This window comes from Micromys minutus (assembly GCF_963924665.1).
Source record: "Micromys minutus genome assembly, chromosome: 3".
NCBI lineage: Eukaryota > Metazoa > Chordata > Mammalia > Rodentia > Muridae > Micromys > Micromys minutus.
The window spans coordinates 2,790,188-2,812,765 of NC_137972.1; the positions used below are offsets into that span (position 1 = coordinate 2,790,188).

At 39.0% G+C, this 22,578-nt stretch overlaps 1 protein-coding gene across 3 annotated transcripts in view; it reads left to right on the plus strand.

The window, feature by feature from the left end:
• Window positions 1-22,119, plus strand: part of INTS13 (integrator complex subunit 13) — a 28,509-nt gene extending 6,390 nt beyond the window's left edge. The window contains exons 4-18 of one of the 3 annotated variants that reach the window (XM_080914003.1): window positions 5,535-5,737; window positions 6,526-6,606; window positions 8,839-8,929; window positions 10,095-10,223; window positions 11,761-11,845; window positions 14,542-14,631; window positions 14,809-14,898; window positions 15,614-15,792; window positions 16,711-16,881; window positions 17,140-17,294; window positions 17,564-17,794; window positions 19,219-19,358; window positions 21,031-21,166; window positions 21,630-21,707; window positions 21,805-22,119. In XM_080914003.1, the coding sequence (XP_080770129.1) occupies window positions 5,535-5,737; window positions 6,526-6,606; window positions 8,839-8,929; window positions 10,095-10,223; window positions 11,761-11,845; window positions 14,542-14,631; window positions 14,809-14,898; window positions 15,614-15,792; window positions 16,711-16,881; window positions 17,140-17,294; window positions 17,564-17,794; window positions 19,219-19,358; window positions 21,031-21,166; window positions 21,630-21,707; window positions 21,805-21,844 (1,899 nt within the window). In that variant the 3' untranslated portion in view covers window positions 21,845-22,119. The remainder of the gene's footprint in view (window positions 1-5,534; window positions 5,738-6,525; window positions 6,607-8,838; window positions 8,930-10,094; window positions 10,224-11,760; window positions 11,846-14,541; window positions 14,632-14,808; window positions 14,899-15,613; window positions 15,793-16,710; window positions 16,882-17,139; window positions 17,295-17,563; window positions 17,795-19,218; window positions 19,359-21,030; window positions 21,167-21,629; window positions 21,708-21,804) is intronic. The other 2 variants (XM_080914004.1, XM_080914005.1) reach the window with 2 other exon arrangements.
• Window positions 22,120-22,578: the final 459 nt, after the last annotated feature.

The following is a 22,578-nucleotide window of genomic DNA, read 5'->3' on the forward strand; positions in this document are numbered from 1 at the left end:
TACATGTATACCTCTATGTATGTATTCATAATCATGTTCATTACTTTCCCTGTTGCTGTGGCGTAATGCCTGCCAGAACCATTTTAAGGGAGAGAAGCATTACTTTGGCTCACAGTTTCAGATGAGTGCAGTCCCCTCATGGCACAGAAGACATGGTAGCTGTGGCCCTGTCTGGAGCTATCCATATGGGGATGTGAAATTGGCAGAGCAGGAGGCCAGGAGGGAGACTAGAAGCCAGGCCAGCCTGTCTCCCTCAAAGACCTGCCTTGCATTTACTTAGTGGGCTCCTAAATGCAAATGCTTCATAGCCTTAAATAGTGCCACCAGCTGGGGTCCAATGTGTGCAAACATGGGAACCTGTGGAGGCTGTTTTGAACTAAACCATAAAAAGTACAAATTGTTTGTGTTAAAACACTGCCTACTTTAAATTTCTTTGGATCATTGGTGCTAAAACCTGTTTGTAGCAGTTGAAGAGCTGAACCAGTGACATTCTAAACAGCTTCACATTAGCCATACCCTGATTCCAAATCACAGTGTAAAGAGACACTGCAAATCAGTGCTTTTATAAACCAAAACAACAACAAAACCCTTTTACTTTCATTGGTTACAAAAACATACATGTTGATGGAGTAAGAAGTGATGTCTTTATACATCATATAATATTCAAATCAAGCAACCGTCTCTGCAAAAACTTAACATTCCTTTAGACTGAAAATTTCTAAAATTCTTTCTTAGACTACAGATGTAGCTCAGTTGGTAGAACGCTTACATTTGTGGTAGGCGTGCAGCCCTGCATTCAGGTCTGTAACACAGTGTAAACCAGGTGTAGCAGTGATCCCCGTGATCTCAGCGCTGGAGTTGAAGGTCATAGCAGGTGCAAAAGCCAGGTTATTCTCAGCATCCTCAGGTTTGGCAGCAAGCATGTATCTCCACTGAGCCATCTAGTAGCCCTTCTTCCGTATTTTTATGATAAATCTACTCACCTGATCTCCCTGGTTCCCTTGGATCCTGTGAAGGTTTCTGCTGTGACACAGAACTGATGTGTGGCAAATGCAGTGCATGTGATGCTCAGCACATGTGTACATTGTGTAATTGTTCAGATCTGGTAAACAATGCTTAACATCCTTTAGCCCCCCAAAAACATTTAAATCCTAAGCTGTTTGAATTGATGCTTCTGCTGGAGAGGACTTCAGGAGGGTCGTCCTACATCTTGCATCTATTGTTCATTTGAGTGAAAATGTGTCACTTGTTTTTGTTTGTTTGTTTTCTTTTATATTTTTTTTCTTTTTGAGGTGACATTCAACTGTGTAGTCCTCACTGGCTTAGAAATGATTGTGTAGACCAGGATGGCCTTGATCTTATCAAGATCCACCCATATTATATGCCTTTCAAGTTATAGAATTAAAGACATGGACCACCAAAACTGCAGTATTAATATATTTTTTATTAAAAAATCATTTAATATAAAATAAGATTATTGATAGGGCAGAATATATTGCTTATTTTCTTATATTAATGCTTTATAAGTTCTTTGTATGTCTTGAGGTGCCAATACTGCAATAATATTAGAATTCATAGATATTTCGAATGCCAAAAAATTATGACCTTTTATAATATTACACGAAAATTTTAAATGTCCTTATTCATTCCACAGAATATGTAGAGTTGTAAAGTAGGTAGCCAAAATAATGAGATTATAGTGTTTTATAGTTACTATGATACTTGAATTCTCAGTCCTCCTACCTACCTCTTCAGTAGCTAGGACCACAGGGACCTGACACATGGACTCCTTTTTTAAGAAGCTATACTGAGAATAACTCACATACCATGGAATTTTCCCATTGAAAGTATAGAATTATTGAACCATACCATTACTATAATATTAATACATCCACAGCTATGTATAGTGATTACCACTATCAATTTAATACATTCTCCCACCTCAGAAACATCCCCATACATACTGGCGAGTACTACTTCCCATTTCCCTACTTCCGGACAGTCGATCACTAATCTTCCTGTGTAGATTTCTCTGTTCCAGGCTTTGCATGTGAATGGAATCTAGTAATATGTGGGTTTCCCACTGGCTTCTTTGACTTCGCATTTACGTCGTTTTCAAGGTTCATCCATAATGTTGTTTATGCTTGTTTCCTTCCCACACCCAAGACAGTTTTCTCTACATATTACAGCCTGGCTGTTCTGAAACCCACTCAGTGAGCCCAGGCTGGCTCACACTCAGATACATCTTCCTCTGCTTCCTGAACACTAGGATTAATGGCGTGTGCCGCCACTTCATTTGAATATTGTATTTCTCTAATGAGTAATGGCATTAAACATTTCTGCATGTGCTTTCTGGACACAGAGAAGTCTTGGGTGATGTTGCATCTTAGCAGTAGAGTCTGTCACTCCGTGAGTGCAGGAAGTTGCTCTCTGGATGTAGATCTCTTTAGTTTCTATAATCAATGCTTAATAGTTATTAGGTATAGTGTTTTCATTATTTTGTTAAGTGTATTGCCAAGTATTTTCTTTTTTTAAGAGTTATTCTAAGTTGGTTTTCCCTCCTTAATTTTCTTTTGGGATCCTTCGTTCTAAGTATGTTCTAAGTATTGATTAATTTTGTGTATTGATCTTATGTCCTTCGACCTTAATAAATTAATTGGTAGTACTTGAGATTGAACCTATGGCTTCACGCATGCTAGGCAAAGGCTCTGCCACTGAGCTCCAGCTGCAGCCTTGTGCTTATTCACTCTAGTGGCTTTCTAATGAACTCCTTAAGGTTTTCTATAGGCAAATCCATGGCACCTGCAGCATAGGAGTAGTTCTTCTTGTCTTCCCATCTGGGTCACTGTATTTCCTTTTTTCCCTAATTATCCTGACTAGAACTTCTATACCATGTTGAGTAAAATGGGGTAAGGGACATCTTGGTTTGGGTAAGCAATTAGAGTGAACACTTTTAGTCTTTAACCATTAATTATGATGCCCTCAAAGGTTTTTCAGGAGTACCCTTTATCTGTATGAGGAAACTGTTCCCAGTTCATTGTGGTTTTTTTGTTTGTTTGTTTGTTTTGTTTTTATTGTATGCTGTCAAAACCTTTTCCTGGGTTTATGTGAAGCAATAGTGTGGTTTGGGTTTTTTTTTTTTTTTTTTTTTTTTGTAATATGTCTTACATTTATTTTTTGATGCTAAATTAACTTGATTTTCTTCTTTATTATATTTTTTATTATTCAAAACATTTAAAATTTTTAAATATATATTAATTATACGGTTCCCCTCCCTCAAGTCCTTTCCCTTTTCTACCCACCCAACTTTTTAGTTCTTTCTCAAAAAAAAAAAAAAAAAAAAAAACAATACAACAACCTTTCTTCCCCAGAACATAGAAGATAAAGTAATACACCACCTAAAAAAATGGCAACAAAACCCCCACCAAAATGTAACCAAATAAACTGTGGAGTCCATTATATGTTGGTCAGCTAGTTACTCCTGATCATAAGGCATGTCCTAGAGTAGTTGATAACACCCAGTGACTCTCCAGTGGAAAAAGACTGATTATCCCTCTTCTAGCAGGTAAAAAAGGACAGGTCAGTTGTTGACCTTGACCCTAGTGACTAGGCATTCATTATACATTCATTTTAAAAAATATAACAAAATAAAATATAATAAGATAAAGCAAAACTATCACATCAAACTTGGACAAGACAAACCAACAGAAGGAAAAGAGCTAAAGAGAAGGCACAGAATCAGACCCACTCATTCACATACTAAGGAATCTCATAAAAACACTAAATTGGAAATCAGAATATGAGCACAGAGGACCCGGGACCTCTGCAGGCCTTGTGCACGCTGCCGCAGTCTCTGAGTTCATATGAGCTTTGCTCAGTTGACTTAGCTTTGTTTTCTTGGTGTCATCATTCCCCTCTGGCCTTTCAACTCTTCCACCTCTTCTTCCAAGGGATTCCCTGAGCTTGGAGGGGAAAGATTTTATGGATACAACCCATTTAGTGCTGAGTGTTTGTCTTAGGGTTTCATTGCTGTGAAGAGACTCTGTAGCCATGGCAACTCTTTTCAGAGGCTTATTCCCTTATCCTCAGGGTGGGAGTGATGGTGGCATGCAGGCAGACATGATGCTGGAGAGGTAGCTGAGAGTTCGACATGTGGATTGGCAGGCAGGGGACCAGACTGTGATGCACTAGGCCTGGCCTGAGCTTCTGAGACATCAAAGTCCATTCCAAGTGACAACAAGGCCACACCTCCTAGTAGTCCCTATGGGTCACTGCGGACATTTTTTTATTCAAACCACCCACCACAGTGTTCTAAGGTCTCACTCTGTATAATGTTTGTCTGTGGGTTTCTGTATTTGTTCCCGTCTTTTTACAGAATAAGCTTCTAGGGTAATGGCTGAACAAGGTACTGATCTATGGGAATAACAATATCATTATAAGTCATTTTATCACTACATTTTTTTAGACCATTATTATTTGGTTTTATTCTAGGTCCCTCCCTGGGCTTTCTAGTTTCAAGTTTGTGGTCACACAAGCAGTGTCGGGTATGAGTTACATCTCAGGGAATGGCCCATAAGTCAAATCAGTTACTGATTGGTTATTCCTGCAAGCTTTGAGCCACCATTACCTTTTCCTATCTTACAGGTAGTACACCAGTGTAGATTAAGGGTCTTAGTGTTTTCAGAGCATGCAGAGTACCTTCCTGTACCAAGGATGTTGGAATGTAGAAGTGAAGGCTTTCTAGGCACCAGCTTGACATACCCATATTCAGTGAGTTGTATGGTGTTGTCTGCAGCAGTGGGGCTTTGCTGTCAGTTGTGGAGAGCAGCCTATAGTCTTGGCAACAGCCTGGGTTGTTTGGAGATTCTGTGGGACCCTTTGACCAATAACTCATTCTTGGTACTGGAAGCTTCATTTGATTACAAGAGCATTTGCAGCTGTCTTCTCCATTATTTGGAGAGTTAACTTAGATTACTTTCTTGTGTGTGTGTGTATTTTACAAAATTTCTACTGTATTGGGTTTCCATATTACCCTTCAAATATACCTTAATTTTATCCGTTTTCCCCCATATTTCCTCCCTCAAGCCTCTCCCTCTGTTTGATATAAGTTCACTTTCATTCTTGACAGAAATCCTCCATGGTTATGGTGTGTGTTGTTAGATTTGTCTTGCTAGTATTTTGTTCAGGGAGTTGTATCCATCTATATGATTAATTTATTTATTTTTATGTGAATTGGTGTTTTGTCTGCATATATTTCTGGTGAGGGTGTCAGATCTCCTGGAACTGGAGTTACAGTTGTGAGCTGCCATGTAGGTGCTGGGAATTGAACCAGTGTTCTTTGGGAAAGCAGCCAGTGCTCTTTATTGCTGAATTAGTTGTCTAGCTACTTATCCATATTTTAGGAAGTCTTGGTTTGTAGTTTCCTCAGGATGTTTTGTCTAACTTGTCATCTTTCTTTCTTTCTTTCTTCCTTTCTTTCTTTCTTTTTTTTTTTTTTTTTTTTTGTCAACATGGTTGTTTCTCCTTTTTCTTAGCTAATGGCAGCACTAGCTACTGTGGGGCCTCCTAACCCTCGGGCAGATCCAGAGTGCTGCAGCATTCTGCATGGTCTTGTTGCAGCAGTGGAAACACTTTGCAAAATTACCGAATACCAACATGAGGCTCGAACTTTACTCATGGAAAATGCAGAACGAGTTGGGAATCGAGGACGGATAATCTGCATTACAAATGCAAAAAGGTGGGCTGCTAATCACAGTGACCCTTTCCTTGACAGAATCTTCATTGCTATGTTTTTATTCTACAAAGTGTGGGTGGCCTCTAAATATGTATGGATATGCAAAAGGCTTCTCTGATTTATTTTATTTCTAGTATTTGCTTTTAATATTGAGACTGAGCTTATTCCGTTCTAGATAAGAACCCATCTTGATAAGCTATATGTGCTTATGCACATCTGCGTCCAGCACTTGGGAGGTGGGGCAGGAAGACTGTCCCGAGTTTGAGGGCAGCCAACCCTCTGTAGTGAGCTCCAGGTTAGCCAGCGCTACAGAGCAAAGCTGTCTCAATAAAACTGTCTCTTGGTGAAAATTGTTTAAATTATCATGTAAATTGATAAGACTTTTTTTTCCACTTATTTTTTAAACTAATAATTTGATAGTATGAGTGAGGTATGTTCAGGACAGTCTTTGCTGAAGGAATTTTTTTAAGTATTTTTATTTTTTAAATTATGTGTACATAGGTGTCTGAGTGGGTTTGCTCACTCGAGCACAGGTACTGCAGAGGCTGGAAGGTGACTTCAGACCCCTGCAGCTGGAGTTACAGGCAGTTGTGAGCTGCTGAACTTGGGGGCTGGGAACCAAACTGAGGTCCTCGGCAGGAGCGGTGCTGGCTCTTAACCTCTGAGCGCTCCCTCCAGCCCTGCTGAAGTAACTGTGCCACACTCCGCATGCTCATGCTGCAGCTGGGTAGCGGCTGTGACTGTCGTGCTTGCTGTTCCTGTAAGTGTCCTCTCCCTTCTTAATAACACAGTGACAGTCATGTCCGGATGCTGGAAGACTGTGTCCAGGAAACAATCCATGAGCATAACAAGCTTGCTGCAAATTCAGATCAGTGAGTATGATTCACAGATGAAATGACTGTCTTTAACTTCACATGATGCAATTCCATATTTATTTCCAACAGTTTTTTATTATGTTTGGTAGCATTTCCTTGATTTTTCCTACTGAATTAATTAGCATAATAGTGTAAGTTTGATCGGAATTTTTTTTCATTTTCCTTATATTTTAGAGTATTTCTATTCACAAAAAAGGGGTTCAGAATGCTAAAATAATACCTAAATTTATAGTGCATATTTGTTTCTGTCGGACATTATCATATCCTTCTAGGAACTTACAAAATATGCAAATTGTGGGTGTCATTACTTATTTATTAGTTCAGAATGTAACAGCTTATCGCATAGTGTACATTTAATTTTAAATAATAGCAGTTGAAAACATTTCTTCTTTATACGCAGCACTATTTAGGGTGATCAGAAGTGTTTGCTTTGTCTGTTTTCTATACCAAACAATTCTGCCACTCTGTAGGCAGCATCTGGGTAACCTGCAGTTCATTTATGACTCCAGCTCTCTGGGTTAGTGCAGCCTCTGCAGATTAAGAGCTTAGTTTTTCAGAATTGAAAACCTTCTTTACCCTTTCAGACATTAGTGTCAGTCTGACTTGCTAACCATGAGTTGTTCCCACAGCCCCATCATGCCTGTTTGCTCTGAACTAGTGTGCTAGTGTGTTTTGTGTTTGCTGAACTAGTGTGCTAGTGTGTTTTAAACGATACAAATGAAGCAGGTGACATAGCACAGAGCAGAGGAAGTCCCAGGTGAGAGTTTTTACCCCTTGGAGATGAATATGCTGTCTTCATGGTGTGTGGATATGTTCATGTCAACATCCTGAGCCCTTTATCTCTGGGGCTTTCGTGGAGATGTCATACAGGCATGACTGGATATTCTTCCTAAAGGATGGCAGAGTAGGGTTCAAAGGTCCCAAGCTTCAAATCAAAGCATAGTCTTTCTGGCAATATCTTCTCCATCCTGCTGTGTAGAATCCCAAGTCAGGCCATTAGCAGAGAGGAACTAGTACACAGGAAATTCTCAGATTTAGCAACCAACTGTCAAGAACTTAGATCCAAGGTAAAATAGTAGAAAGCTGAAGATACTTTTAGTACCCATCGTACTTAGGACTAAAGTCCTATAAGTAAGGATTTTAGGAGAGCTCTGTCCCATCTGCCAGGTCCATAGACCAAATATGGCATCACAGCTACTAAGGGTGTGTTTACTGCAGTTGTGCTGTACTGCAGGTTAGACTGAGCACTTACTAATTGTCTTATGTGGAATGAGGGACATTTCTGTTAGAAGTGGAACTGTCTTTAGTAGAAGGGTCCTTAAGTATTTAGGAATGTCCTGTACAGTTCACTTGAGAATGGCTCAGAGACAGTCGCACCTCTATTCAGAGCCAGAAAGAACACAATGTAAACTAATAGTGAATGTGTGTGATATACAATGCAGAATATATGGATTTTCATTGAATATACTGCTGTCAGCTTTTCTTCAGAATACAAGGTTTAGGGAAGGGCTGGTGAGATGGCTTCATATCTGACAACATGAATTCAGAGCCTGTGTGGTAGAAGGAGAGACTCCCACGTTATCCTCTGGTTCCACATGTGCACTGTACACCCCTCCCTTAAAAAAAGTAAAAATGTAATTTTTAAAAATTGGGGACATTTTTTAGATTTATATTTGTAGAAGTAATCATTTACAGTTTGTGGTTAGTATTGTCTTGATTTTTGTTCTCAAAAAATTAAGATGAATTGTATACAGATAATACATTTTCTTTGTGATAATTATAGAAAATTGTGAGACCCTTCTCTTTATTGTTATTTTTAACTTTGAACAGATTTTTTTATTATGCAAAAATTGTCGCATAATTGGATACATTCTGCTTTGTGCAGTCTCTTACTCTACATGGTAACTTCTGAGCATCTCATCTGCCAGTGGCAGCAAGAGTGGGATGGCCTCAGTGACATCATGTGACAGCAGGGCCCTGGTGCATGGCTGTGACCAGGCATCACTGTCACTGTTTTTACTACTTAAACACACAGAGAACGGTTTTGCATTTCCTTTAAGCAAATGCAATTATTTGTGTGACTGTTTAGCTTAGAGTGATAGTGGTGATATCTGATTATGGTTTTATTATGTATTTGATACTATTATTATGATAAGGTTGAAATAGTTTGCTTGCCTGAATTCTTTACAATATCTATTCTAACATTTTAAGTGAAAGCTTTATTTTAAGTCTCATGCAGATTCAAAAATGTGAGTTGGTCTTGATTCACACCTACCCAGTTGGTGAAGATAGCCTTGTGTCTGATCGTCCTAAAAAAGAAGTAAGTGTGGAAGTACTGCAGGAGGAGATGGTTGAGTTCAAGTACAGCAATTCTGAGAATGATAGCATTAAACTGGTCACATTGATGTTTTTCTTCTGCCAAGAAACTACTTGAAAGTCTGAGAACAAACCTCTATGTCAAACATCTAGCTAGTCAGAATAGACTATTGTAATTACAGATGTTACATGTTTCTTGTTTTCCCTTCATTACTGACATTTATTTTAATAAAATGTTGCAAGTCTATATGTTTTATCCTTATGATTCTTTATTGTGGATTTTGGTTTCTTCAGTAACTTTAATTTTTCCTCATTTTTGAGAAAAGGAATATGTTCTAATAATCTTGGAGGACAAAGAAACCAATTTAAAAAGTTGAAAAATTTTTAAGTGAAAAGATAATTTTTGTTGGTTGGTAGGTATATTCATATCACATCTTTATTGGTAGTCTATATTCAGAAATACAAATTATCCATTTATGTAGTTACAATAAATGTATAGTAGTATGCTAATTTTAAAATTATTTTTAACCATAACCACTATTTAGAATATGAATTTTTGTATTTAAGTGATATTTTCAGGTTGTTGACTCTCATCTTTAGGTGGTTTCTTGATTACTTTATACAATATGTTGGTTTTACTTTTTGGTAATTAAGACAATTAAATTTATTGTTATTGCCCTGGAATTAATAAAGTTTTGTTAGTTTACTAATTTTTTGCTCCCTTACCTCGTAATGGTAATGAAGTCAGATGTTTGTGGTAATTTCCATGTCCCTTATTAATTTTTATCTGCAGTTTTGTCCTTTATAAAGTGAGTTATTTTTCTTATAGTATCTCTATGTGACTTCAAGGCTATTTTCATATCAATAAGCAGAAGTTAAAAAGTACAAATATGTATTTTCTGAAAGGTTTCAGTCTAGATTTTAAGAGGTCAGTGATTGTCTGTATTGTGATTACATATGTCACATAGTTCCTGACCTATAGTATAGGAAATGGATTATGTATGTTACAGATGGAACTTCATTGATGAAATAATTATCCTTGCTAGCTTTTATACCCTCCTGGTCCATCTTCCAAAGCCACTGGACACTTCATAGTCCGTAGTAAAATAGTCAGCACAGGTTACCTGCAGTAATGTATGTGGATTACCTTTCTTTGTCCTTTGCTACAGTTGTCCCCAGTTCTGACCAGTGAAGTCCACAGTGTCCGAGCTGGGCGGCATCTTGCTACCAAGCTGAATGCTCTAGTGCAGCAGCATTTTGACTTGGCTTCAACGACCATCACAAACATTCCTATGAAGGTAGGTAGTTCTGAGCGCTCTTGTGTGCTTTGTAATTGTTTGCTTGACATGCCTTATTCACTTTAATTGAACCTTTACTTTTTCTCCCCATATCATATTTTGTTTTGCTAGCCCACATTCAGTGTCTTTGAACAGGTTAGTAAATACTGAAAATCAAAAAGAAAGGATCACAGAACAAAATGTTGTGTAGTTACTATTTCTAATAACATCAGATTTTTAAGAACTATGTTTTTATTTTTTTAATCAACGTCTATATTTTAAATTATTTTTCTGTGATTCTTTTCCTGAGAGCTGTATAATTAGATGTTACTTTGTATATTTGAGTGGATCTTTGATTTCCTGTACTTTCATTCTTACCACCCGAGTGTAAAGGTGTTGATAATAGGACTGACTAGCAGAACAGCCCATGGCTTCCAGTTGATGCAGCTCTTCAGATGGAGAGCCGTGGGTTCGAGTCTGTGGTCACACCCATGGGCTTTCTCAGGAGCCTGTCCCTCTCTTCATGCTGCCATTAAGTTGTCAGGACTAAGCAAAATGCCTGGTCCACAGTAAGCTTCAAATGAGTTATCACTAAATTAAGTTCATTGTGTAACGACTTCTGCCTAAAAATTCATAGTGACTTTCATGGAGTCCAGTTTCAACTCTTTCCTTTTTTGGTTATTATTGAGACAGTGTTTTACTTTATAGTCCATGCTGACTTGAAATGTGTGATCCTCCTGCCTCAGCTTCCCTAATACTAGGCTCAAAGCTGTGAACCACAGTACTACTCAGCCTTGTTTTCAGTTCTTTTGCTTTTATCTCATGGATACAAAATTGCCTGAAAAAATCTTAGATTTTCATTTTTCATCCTCCCAATGTCATTGGCTGGTTCTTTGCTAGGAGTTCTAGAAGACCCTGTAGCAGGCACTGGATGAGAGGCAGCAGACAAGTAAAACTGTGTAACACACTCCAGCTTATGTCTGAGTTGGAACAGAAATGCCAAGAAGGCAGCAGGTGGCTTGTTTGTTGGACTTGATACTGTGTGCCTCTGTAGTCTGTGTTCTTTCTGTTAATAGATAATATCAAAAACAAGTCACTAAACTTGTTTATTAGTTAGTATTTGCTATTTTAAATAAATGGTCTTCATTAATTCATTGCAGGTATTTAAAGATGCTATTGCCTATTTTTAAGTTATTTTAAGTTCAACTTACATACATTATTCCAATGATGGTATATTTGGATATTAAAACTATTGTCAAGAGAATACATTTGTAGTAAAATTCAAAAATTCTAGAAGAATCATTTGTGTTAATAATTCTGACATGAGAAAATTATTACTTTAGTGCCTGGGTTTGGTTACTAGTTTTACAATAGTCGGTTACACTGTTGGAAAGTGTTGCATCTTTAAATAAACGACAGAGCAAACCATCCTCTTATTTAGCTAATGCAGTAGAATGTATTTGACCTCACTTTCAGAAAAAAAGCAAAGTGAGTCATTTATTTCATTATTTTGAAAGCAGATCCAAGTTATTTAAAATGTCTTAAACTTTGCTTAAAGGAAGAGCAGCATGCCAACACATCCGCCAACTATGACGTGGAGCTACTTCATCACAAAGATGCACATGTAGATTTCCTGAGAAGTGGTAAGAGGCGTTACCCAGGATTCTCACCAAGCAATAAACTAAGCTCATCTTTGTCCTAACTGCTGTGCAGTGTCACCATCAGAGTTTCTGTCGACTTGACACAGATTGCAATCACCTGGAAAGAGGGCATCTCAATTGAAAAACCATCAGATTGGCTTGTGGTCATATTTTGGGGCATTTTATTAATTGCTAATTGATGTACCCACTGTGGGTACTGCCATCCTTGGGCAGGTGGGTCTGGGATATATTCTGAGAAAGGTAGCAGGTGAGCAAGCCAGGTAAACAAGCTGGTAAGCAGAATTCCTCCATGTCCTCTTCAGTTCCTGCCTTCAGGTTCCTGACTGGAGCTCCTGCTTTGGCTTCCCACAATGAAGGACTCTGACTTCCATGCTGAAGTAAACCCTGTCCTCTCCAAGTTGCTTTTGGTCATGGTGTTTATTACACCAACAAAGAGCAACTGGGACAGTGTCTGTAGAACTGGTTCTCTGTAGACTTTGCTTCCCTTCAGGCTCTGATCTCCATTGCTGCACCCTTGTGCTAATCTTAGGGTAGGAGGGAGGAGCTTTAGCAAAGGTTTTTTTTTACCACAGTAGCTATAGCAGGATGAATCGTAATATTCCATTCACTCCTAAAGTTGAATACTGAGGCTTTTCTTTGTAGATTGGTGCTGACAGCTACAGGCTGACGTTAGCATGTTGTGCGCAGTCATTCTGAAGCAGTTGGGAGCCAGCTGGGGTTATGTGTCTATGGAATCTTGGAATTTCCTGACTGGGTTGCTAGCAGGAGAAAAGCTACTGTGATAAATGTATCCACTGATGTTAGCAAGGGAGTCTAGAGAACTTGTTTTTGAAAATGTAACTTGTGGAGATTATAAGAACCCAGGAGATGATGACAGTTTTTAAGATTTTTATTTTAACTTAGAAGATTGTTTAAATTCTCTTGGCTATGAAAATATTTCTTGTCTATGGAGATGGCTTAGTGGGTAAGAGCACTTGCTATGAAAGCCGAACAACCTGAGGTCAGATCTCTGGCACCTCTGTGAAAGCCCGTAAAGCCACAGTTTGGAGCAGAGACTAATAGGTCCCAGGAGGCTTTAGCCACACCTATGTCTTTACATTACACATATGTACACATAAATAAATAGAACCTTTATGCTATTGTAATGTGCTCCTGTGGCAATAGGAGCCGAGCCCTGTGATATACAGAGAAGGTTGTGTGTGGTTATGACACTGAACTTTTGGCAACCTGGACTGAGGAGGGACACCAGAGCAGGATTTCTCTTAGCACTAGGCTGTGCTTTGTAGCCCAGGCATCTCCCCTAAGCTCCATATCTATGTATTCCACTGCCTCATGTCAGTCCTCCATCTAACACTCAGCACTCCCGAGCAGTTGGTAAGCTTTGGGACTTAGCACTTTCTATGCTCATACAGTTGTTTTCACATTTTTATTTAACAGAGACCTCAAAGTTATCTTGAGATGCCTTTCTGACACTTTCTTTTTAAATTAATTTGTTTTATTTCATGTGCATTGCTGTTTTGCCTTCATTTATGTCTGAATAAGGGTGCTGGGTCTGCTGGAACTGGGGGTTACAGACAGTTGTGAACTGCCATGTGGGTTCTGGGAATTGAACCAGGTCCTCTGGGAGAGCAGCCAGTGCTCTTAACTGCTGAGCCATCTCTCCAGTCCCTCTTTCTGACAATTTCTTTATCAAATTTATCATCTGATTTTCTTAATTTCATTTTGTGTCTTTCTGATACAAACATTTCTGCATCTCTACCACTAGCTACTTCCTGAATGAAACCCATTATTTTCTCCCTAAGTGTATCTATTGTTGGTGGGTTAGCCAGGTAAAGTAAGCATGTAGCTCCCGTGTTCTCACAGCCTACATCGCCAGACCCTCCTCCTGTTGTCTCACCGCTCCCTGCTGTGAAGATCTTGACATGTGCTGTCCTCTCTGCCTGGAATGCTTTCTCCTTCTTTTCCTCTAATTTCTACACATTCTCTGAGAACTTAAGCCAACCTTTATATCTAAGAGGTTTCCCAGTGCCTTAGAACAGGTCAGACCTCTGTCCTCAGGCACTCAGAGCACTTATGTATACTATCTTCTTCAACAGAGTATCTTTGTCAACTTTGTGATTTCACATTTGCCCACCGTAGGGTGGGCACTGCTCCGCCTCCCTGTATTTACTCCCAGAACCTTTGTGCGTCCTCCACAGAAACACACTGTTGGCTATGTTACTTTATCATTCATTGGCACGGGCAGGAATTATATTGTATCTGAGGTCTATATATATATATATATATATAAATTTTTTTTTTTTTTTTGTTTTTTTACTGGCTATTAAGACAGTGACCCAAATTAAGTAAACTAGTGGATGAAAAATTTGGAGGGAAATTACCTATTGATGCTAACCATATTCCTCTCTTTTTTAATTAGATACTCTGTATTTACATTTGAGATGTTATCCTTTTACCCCGCCCTGCTCCCGTTCCGCCATTCCGCCGCCCCCCCCCCCACCATAGTTTATATCCATTTTTTTACTTGGCCTTTTCCCACTGAGACATTGTAAATAGTGTGTTTTTATAGAGCACTTCTCTTTTCCAGGGTTTAAACTGACTTTGAAAATTTAAATAACCACCACTTTGAAGCTGTCAGCCTCCTTAGTAAAGTTAATATTTTTGTGACCTCTCTAAAGGTGATGGCCACTCGGGGGGCAGCAGCAGAGAAGGGCCATTTAAAGAGACAGTAACCCTGAAGTGGTGCACACCCAGGACCAACAGCATTGGTAAGGAGAAGGGCTGGGGGTCTGGAGCACGCAAAGGTCTTTAGGTGTGATGTTGGACCCCAAGTTTCTTTTTGAGTTTTTGTTTTTCATTGTCTTAAGGGACTCAGTGAGCAGGTTTGTTTCTTTTAGGTATAGGATATGTTATTCTTTCATATCAGCATTTTTTTTCTCTTTCAGAGTTACACTATTGCACTGGAGCTTACCGAATCTCTCCTGTTGATGTGAATAGCAGACCGTCTTCCTGCCTCACTAATTTCCTCCTCAACGGTAACGTCACCATTTAAAGGCTGACCTCAGTCACTGTTAAGGGGAGTCTTTGTGCCACTGTAGTTCATGTGTCAAGATTGTTTTAAATTCATGGTATTAGAAATAGCCTTTAACAGTTTTGCTGGGTGGCAGAAATTTACTTTTTGATTTCCCGGCTTTATAGCTAAGTGAATTTTATCCAGCATAGTTTTAAGAATTTTTTATTAGAAATTTGATCTTTAGGGTCTGACTTTTTTGGAAGCTTAGGGTAATCTTAAGGTTTGGAACTATTGATTAAAAATCTGTCTTTTCCAAGGTTATTTTCATTATGATGTACAGTTTGATAGTTTGATTATCAGAATATGTAAGATCTAAATTCGACAGTATTTGGCATGTGAAATAGAAACAATTATGCCATAAAGGAGGCGTTGTGGGCAGGGATTGAGACTGTGCCTTTTCCTCAGATAGTTTGTGGCCTTAATAACCTGAGAATTCCTCAGTAGTTTAATTTTGATCTTGAATGTCTAGCAGGAAATTTTTATGTGAACTTGAAATTCAGTAAAGCAAACATACCATTATAATTGTTTATGAAAACAGCCACATGCCCATGTAACCTTAAAGAGTCTGAGAGAAGCTAAGTATTCGGAGAAAAATGTAGATACACTACCTTAGCAGTGCTGGTTAAAATACAGCTATTTGAATTTTGTTACTGACAGCTTGATCTTGCTTCTAACAGGTCGGTCTGTGTTGCTGGAGCAGCCACGGAAGTCAGGTTCCAAAGTCATCAGTCACATGCTTAGCAGCCATGGAGGAGAGATCTTTTTGCATGTCCTTAGCAGTTCTCGATCCATTCTAGAAGATCCGCCTTCAATTAGTGAGGGCTGTGGAGGAAGAGTTACAGATTATCGGATTACAGTGAGACTTTTTTAAAGAAATGTTTATTTTATGTGTATGAGTGTTTTACCTCTGTATGTCTGGGTGCCATGTGCATGTGCACGCGTGATACCCGTGGAGGCCAGCACAGGGTGTTGGATTCTCTGGAACTGGAGGTACTGACAGTTGTTAGTCATTGTGTGGGTGCTGAGCAAGAGCAGCCAGTGCCCTTAACCACTGAGCCATCTCTCTAGTCCTGCCATAAAACTTACTATTCTGTAGATTTTGTTTTGAGTCAGTTAGCAAGAGTTCTTGTTACACGTTAAAGTTAAGGGGAAAAGAGCTCTGAGAAAAGCTGGTTGGTTCAGTGACCATCATCACTGAGTGCTCTGAGTACTCTGCCATGTGACAGACTCGGAGACTGAAGCATCTGGGTTCCGGAACACGGGACATAGAGAGGACATGGTTCAGTCAGTGCTTCCTTTTACATATATTGATATTTCAGGGCTACTTTTTTGAGATGGTTGTGGAACTTAGATTTGGATTTATGCGTATAACTACTCTTTATAAACTACCAAATATTATATAATTTAATTATTTTAATAAGGGATTGAAAGCCCATCAGTATTCATTATAGAAAACGGAGAACTTAAAGATATCAAACAAAAACTCTACCTCTAATTCCATTATTTAAAGATTAACACTCATCATTTTGATGTTATCAAAGCAGCTTTTTATGAGCAAGCTGGCCTTGCGCTGTGATGGACTCACATACATCTGAGAAGCAGTCACAGCATAGGAGTGGAGTAGGGCTTGCTTCATTCCATTGTGTGCATGTTCATAGCTTCAGAAGGGGGCGGGGCAAGCACTGAGGTGGGTCACTGTCAGAGGACATGAGGGATACGACTGTGATGGAACATTAGACTAGCTTCTAATTGTGTCTTATCTGGTTATCATTAGGATTTTGGTGAATTTATGAGGGAAAACAGGTTAACTCCTTTTCTAGACCCCAGATATAAAATCGATGCAAGTCTAGAGATCCCGTTGGAACGTGCAAAGGATCAGTTAGAAAAGCACACCCGTTACTGGCCCATGATTATTTCACAAACCACCATTTTCAACATGCAAGCGGTGAGTGTCATTTTTTTTCCTGGATTAGTGTGTATTTGCAAATACATTTTTAAAAAAGAATTTTTTAAAATTTGTAATTGGTGCCATTTCTCAAGCAAGACAAGAAGCATGAGTTTGCTGTGGCTGAAGAATTAGTGGCTGAGGACAGAAGCAGCAGTTACGGTGTCCCCACTGTGTGGCCATCCTTAAAGTCCGCTTTAAACCAAGTGCTTCTTTTCTTCTTTCTTTTTCTTTTCTTCCATTCTTGTAACCTAACAGGTAGTTCCATTAGCTGGTGTCATTGTGAAAGAGTCTTTGACGGAAGAGGATGTGTTAAACTGTCAGAAAACTATATACAACTTAGTTGATATGGAAAGGAAGAATGATCCTCTTCCTGTTTCTACAGTTGGTACCAGAGGAAAGGGACCTAAAAGGTAGTTTTCTGTTCATCATGTTTACTTAACAGGCATTACTCTATGTGAGAAAATTCCTCCAAGTGTAAATTATCTGAGGGGTGTGTGCATGTGATGGGGACATAGGATGACAGGCACTGCTGCAGTGTAACTTGGAGTTCCACCATTAACTGTGGAGTGAAGAGAAAGAAAGAAATCTCCATTTCTGTTTTCTTTACCAAAGCAAGTGCTTAATGCTTGGCTATGATAACCAGGAGCATTTCTGAGGGTGCTTTTGATGTTTACTCCAGAGATGAACAGTACCGGATCATGTGGAATGAACTAGAGACTCTTGTTAGAGCCCATATCAGCAACTCTGAAAAGCATCAGAGAGTCCTGGAGTGTCTGATGGCATGTAGGAGCAAACCCCCAGAAGAAGAAGAGCGGAAGAAGCGAGGGAGGAAGAGGGAGGACAGGGAGGACAAGTCGGAACAAGCAGGGAAGGAACACAGCACCGAAAAGCCCCGGCCGGACTCAGACAGGTGACTTGTCCCCTAACACATACCTTGGCCTGTCACACATTCACTGCATCCCGTAAGTGCCTGTTCACGCTAACTGCACTCTTAGTCACCCCATCTTTCTGTGCCTTAAAAGGTATGAACTTTTATTGTTATGGCAAAAATGTGTTAATTTTTCCTAACTAGTTTCTAGTTACCATTATGATGTTAGATACCAGTATGTACTTTGAATATTGTAGAATTCACACACATAAATTTTATGTTTAATGAGTCATTGGGCATTCATTTGTCACAAGAGCCCATCCTGAAAAAACACCCTGCCTTATATTAGATAGGCCATGCTTCAGTGATCACAGCACAGTTTGGAAGATGCTATCTTTTATGAATTGGGTTCAGGTTGCCCTTGGGAGCAGACCAGCATACCGCCCTAATTTTGACATCATTCCCATCAGCACACTGCTTCTCCTTGAGGCCACACTTGACTATTTTGACCAACATGGCGAAGGGGAGAACTGACTTCACACACATGCCTTTGCACATAAATTGCTTTATTTAAAAGTTAATAAATATCTTAATGTATCAACTTCTACGTTCTTGCCACAATTCAGACAAGACAGCTAGATTTATTGTAGTGGCAAGTGACCTTTGCCTTTACAGTTAGTAATTCATGGAAGATCTCTGCTCACACATACATGATTCCGTGTCTACCACCTTCCCCATTGGTCTGTAAGAATATGGTGACAGTAGTTCTTGAAGTCGTCATTTCTAGATAGGTAGAGCACTTCACTTTTCCTGCTGACTGTAGGAAAAACAAAGTACTTCAGCTTCAGCTGGCCTTCATTCAGTGTATGGCTTTGAGCATAGATGAGAAGTATTCTTACTAAGAAAGCTTAATAAAAGCTTAGAGTAGGCCATCCTAGCACTCAGGTAGAAGCACTTAGGTTGATCTGAGTTCTAGGTCAGCCTAGTCTACATAGAGAGTTTCAGACCAGCCAAAGCTACACACAGACTGTCTCAAGGAAAAGCTTTAAGTGAGGCTTGCAAGTAAGGACACCTGAGAGCTTACCTCGTCACACAGATTGCACCACACTAGACAATAAGGACTAATCTTACTTATAATTTGGAATAGATTTTTTTTCCCATCATTTTAAAAATGTGAACCATCTTGTGAAATGTCTTGTGCGTAATTACATTGTTTCTAACCTTTTAACTGTTAAATTAGGTTTCCTGGTTTGGTTTTAACTTTTATGTTGGACTAATTCCTGGACTATTATGACTATAAAGGGAAATAAAATTGTGTTGAGCTCATTAAATGACCTTATATGATTTTTAGATTGTTCTGGGAGATGGAGTATGTATATGAAAACCGACACACACAGCAGTGCAGTCACTGGGCCGTTTATAGACTTGTGAATTAAACTCTCACTCCATCATTTGTTCCTCTACAGATTGAAGGGGGTTTTAGAGCGAGGGAAGGAAGAGCTGGCTGAGGCAGAGGTCATTAAGGACTCACCCGATTCTCCTGAACCTCCAAACAAAAAGCCCCTTGTTGAAATGGATGAGACACCACACATGGAAAAGTCTAAAGGTGAGGACTTGGGAGTGGCCTGGGCAGTGAGCTCAGCACTTGTTTCTGTGTGGTGTTACTTCACATTGTGTCTGTGAGAAAGAGCTGCTGACACAGGGTGCCTGGGGCTGCTGTTTACATCCTTGGTAGTGAAGGTATTTTTAACATTAAAAAAATAGTAGTAGTATGCTTCTGTTAGTAAAAGCCTTGAAAAATAAAATACTTTATATAAAATCTATACTTTAGGAAATTGTAAATTAGAAGCTTAAATCTGCTTATGTTCATGGAACTCCAAGTACTGGCTTATGGAGGACAAAGTGTTCCCTAAGCCTCTTTATCATTATTCATTTTAATTAACAAACAAAGTAATTGGTTTTACTGTGACATTTATTCAGTACATCATGGTGTGTTGTCATAGTTCCCCTGCACATGACATGTTCTTCTGCCCTTGCTCTCCCTTAACAGTCCCTTCATACCTCTCCCACTTTCACGTGTTCATGTGCATGCACATAAAATCTCCCTTTCACTTTTACATGTGCATGTGCATACACCTGGAATCCCTCTCCTGCTTTCTTTCATAGGTGCATGCACATGAAATCCCTCTACCACTTTCATATGTGTGTGTGCATACATACAACATTTAGATCCTATGTGTGAAAGAGAAAAATACTTGTTCTCCCCTCTACCCATCTCTTGGGACCCCGGGAAGAATATAACAATACTCATTTAGTAGTAATGTATGACCAAGCTTAAATGAAGATATTGTCACAAATCATATTTTCACCATGAAACCTTTAATCTTATTTATAGGCTGAGAAACTTAAATTTCTTCTTGAAGTAATTCTAGTTCTAAATGATGGGACTTGGACTTGAGTTCCTGATGTCATTCTGGGCCTTAGTGTCCACGAAGGTATCCTGTGTTCAGTTCTCTTAGGGTTTATGGAAAATCATCAGTCTATCTGATGCTTGTGTCTCCCAGCTGTCGAGTGCAGGGCAGCCCAGCATTATTGGCAGGTCTTTCTCTGAGCAGGCAGGCTAGTCACTCCTTAGTCAGTGCACTGGGACACACTCAGTCTTCAAGCCACCAATCTACTTGCATTCGGGGAAGCAGGGGTCACCTTGAGGTGGTCTGGTACCTGCCTCTCCAGGCCTTTGCCAGAATTAGAAATGATAGAGTTTTAATTGGTGTCTACTGATAATTACATATCTCACATATGTAAATAGATATACCACTATGGATTAGACTGAGAAATTTAGATCTACTTTAAAGATTTTTTTTTAACTCTTCATTTTCATACGTGTATTTGAATCATACCCAACCCCAATTCCTGTTTCTCTCTTCCCTAGATCTCCCTCCTACTTTCATGTCTTTCACTGTTTTACCAGCTAAATCTTTGTATGTTTTCTGATCAACAGCATTCCTTAAACCCATTTCATCTGCTTTGGAAAAGATTTTCTACTTTCTGTCCCCTCAAAGCCAGTTGTTAGTCTAATGTTTACCTACACTGCCCTTAAGGCTGGTTTTTCTAAATGTGCCCTGTGGGTTTGGTTAAAATCTGCTTGACTTTCTTGGCATAGTACAGTGCCTGAAGAATGGAAAATGAACAGCAGAAATGAGGGTTAAATTTGTTACATTTCTAGAACTTGAAGTAGTAATTTTTCTCCTTTTTTTTCTTTCTGCTCTTAACATCAGGGCCAGTGTCCTTATTATCCTTGTGGAGTAACAGAATAAACACTGCCAATTCCAGAAAGCACCAGGAGTTTGCTGGGCGTTTGAACTCTGTCAATAACAGAGCAGAGCTATATCAACACCTTAAGGAGGAAAATGGGTTTGTGTAATTTCCTGTGGAAACTGCTTTGTTGATTGTGTAGTCCTGTGATGAAACTGCTTGATTTGGTCAGCAGTTGTGTTGTGCTATTGTGAGCTAATACTCACATTGCCTCTAAGGAGAAAGATAGACCGTTAGACCCTTCGCACTCACAAAGGGCCCAGTTTATTGATTGTAATTATGAAGCTGTTTACTACTTACTGCATTGTATTTTCAGGGGCCGTTAAAAACCACACATTAAATCTGTGTAACGTTAAAGTATTAGAGTAAATTTCAGACATGATTATTGTAATAGGTTGTTTTAAGAAGAAATTCTCCTGTAGTATACTGTTAAAGGAATTCTTTTTGTAGAAATCTTGGTGGAGATTTCCCTTTTCTTTGCTTGGAGAAAGGAGAGTGGGCTAGGGAGGGACCCAGGGAAGTGCCCTGATGTTTACAGGCTCACCTTTCTCTCTGTGCACAGTGAGGAGGTTGGACTGACTGGAGGACCCCGAACTTCAATCCCTTTCTTAAAGTGCCCACGTTCTCCTGTTGTGAATAGGTTAGATTTTAGTTCCAATGGGTAAAAGTAGATAAAACTATGGATTGCTACTATGTGTGTATTTATCACCATCTCACTTTCCTTCTAAATTTTTCAGGATGGAGACAACAGAAAATGGGAAAGCCAGCCGCCAATGAAGAGTGACTTGAGAAACTAAATTTAGTTTATTTCAAAAACTATTTTGGGCAGAATTTGATATAAGTACTTTTACAGCAAGATTGTATAGCTATGTTGCCTGGACTGGTTTTTACATTTTTAAAGAATTTCAACAAATTATCATTTTTGTACTAATTCTAAGATTGGCAGAGTCAAAATATATACATTGGAGATTTGCCCTCCCAGACCACACAGTTTATTTTATTGTAAAAGGTGTTCCTTCTGGAAATGTTTTTTTAAAAAAAAATTCTTAGGCCTTTGCCAAATAAAACTATTAAACTGTTTGAAATGTAAAGTATTGGAGTATTATTTTAGAAAAAAGATACTACTCTCTTAATTCTAACATCCACTTTCAAGGATTTGTAAAGCTTGGTGCAAGTCCAGGTGAGATTTGTAGTGTTTAATGCAGCCCTTACTGCCTGCTTGCTGTATAGAGTGCTTCTCTCAGGAGATGCTTTGCCTTTGTGTGCTCACGATACCCATTGAGGCCAGAATTTCTAAGTAGTCAGTGTGACTTTGCATTTTCTAGTTTGATATAACACCACATTTTTATTGTCCATTAGCTCTTTATATTGAAAGGGAAGTAAGTACAAAGGAAATTCACAAAAGAAGAAACGGGCATCTATGGGGTTACTTGTTTTCATTCCTGGTAGAACCTTGGTTTTCTTTGTCTTCAGAAACGTCAAAATTTATGTTGCAGGTTGTGTTAACTTTC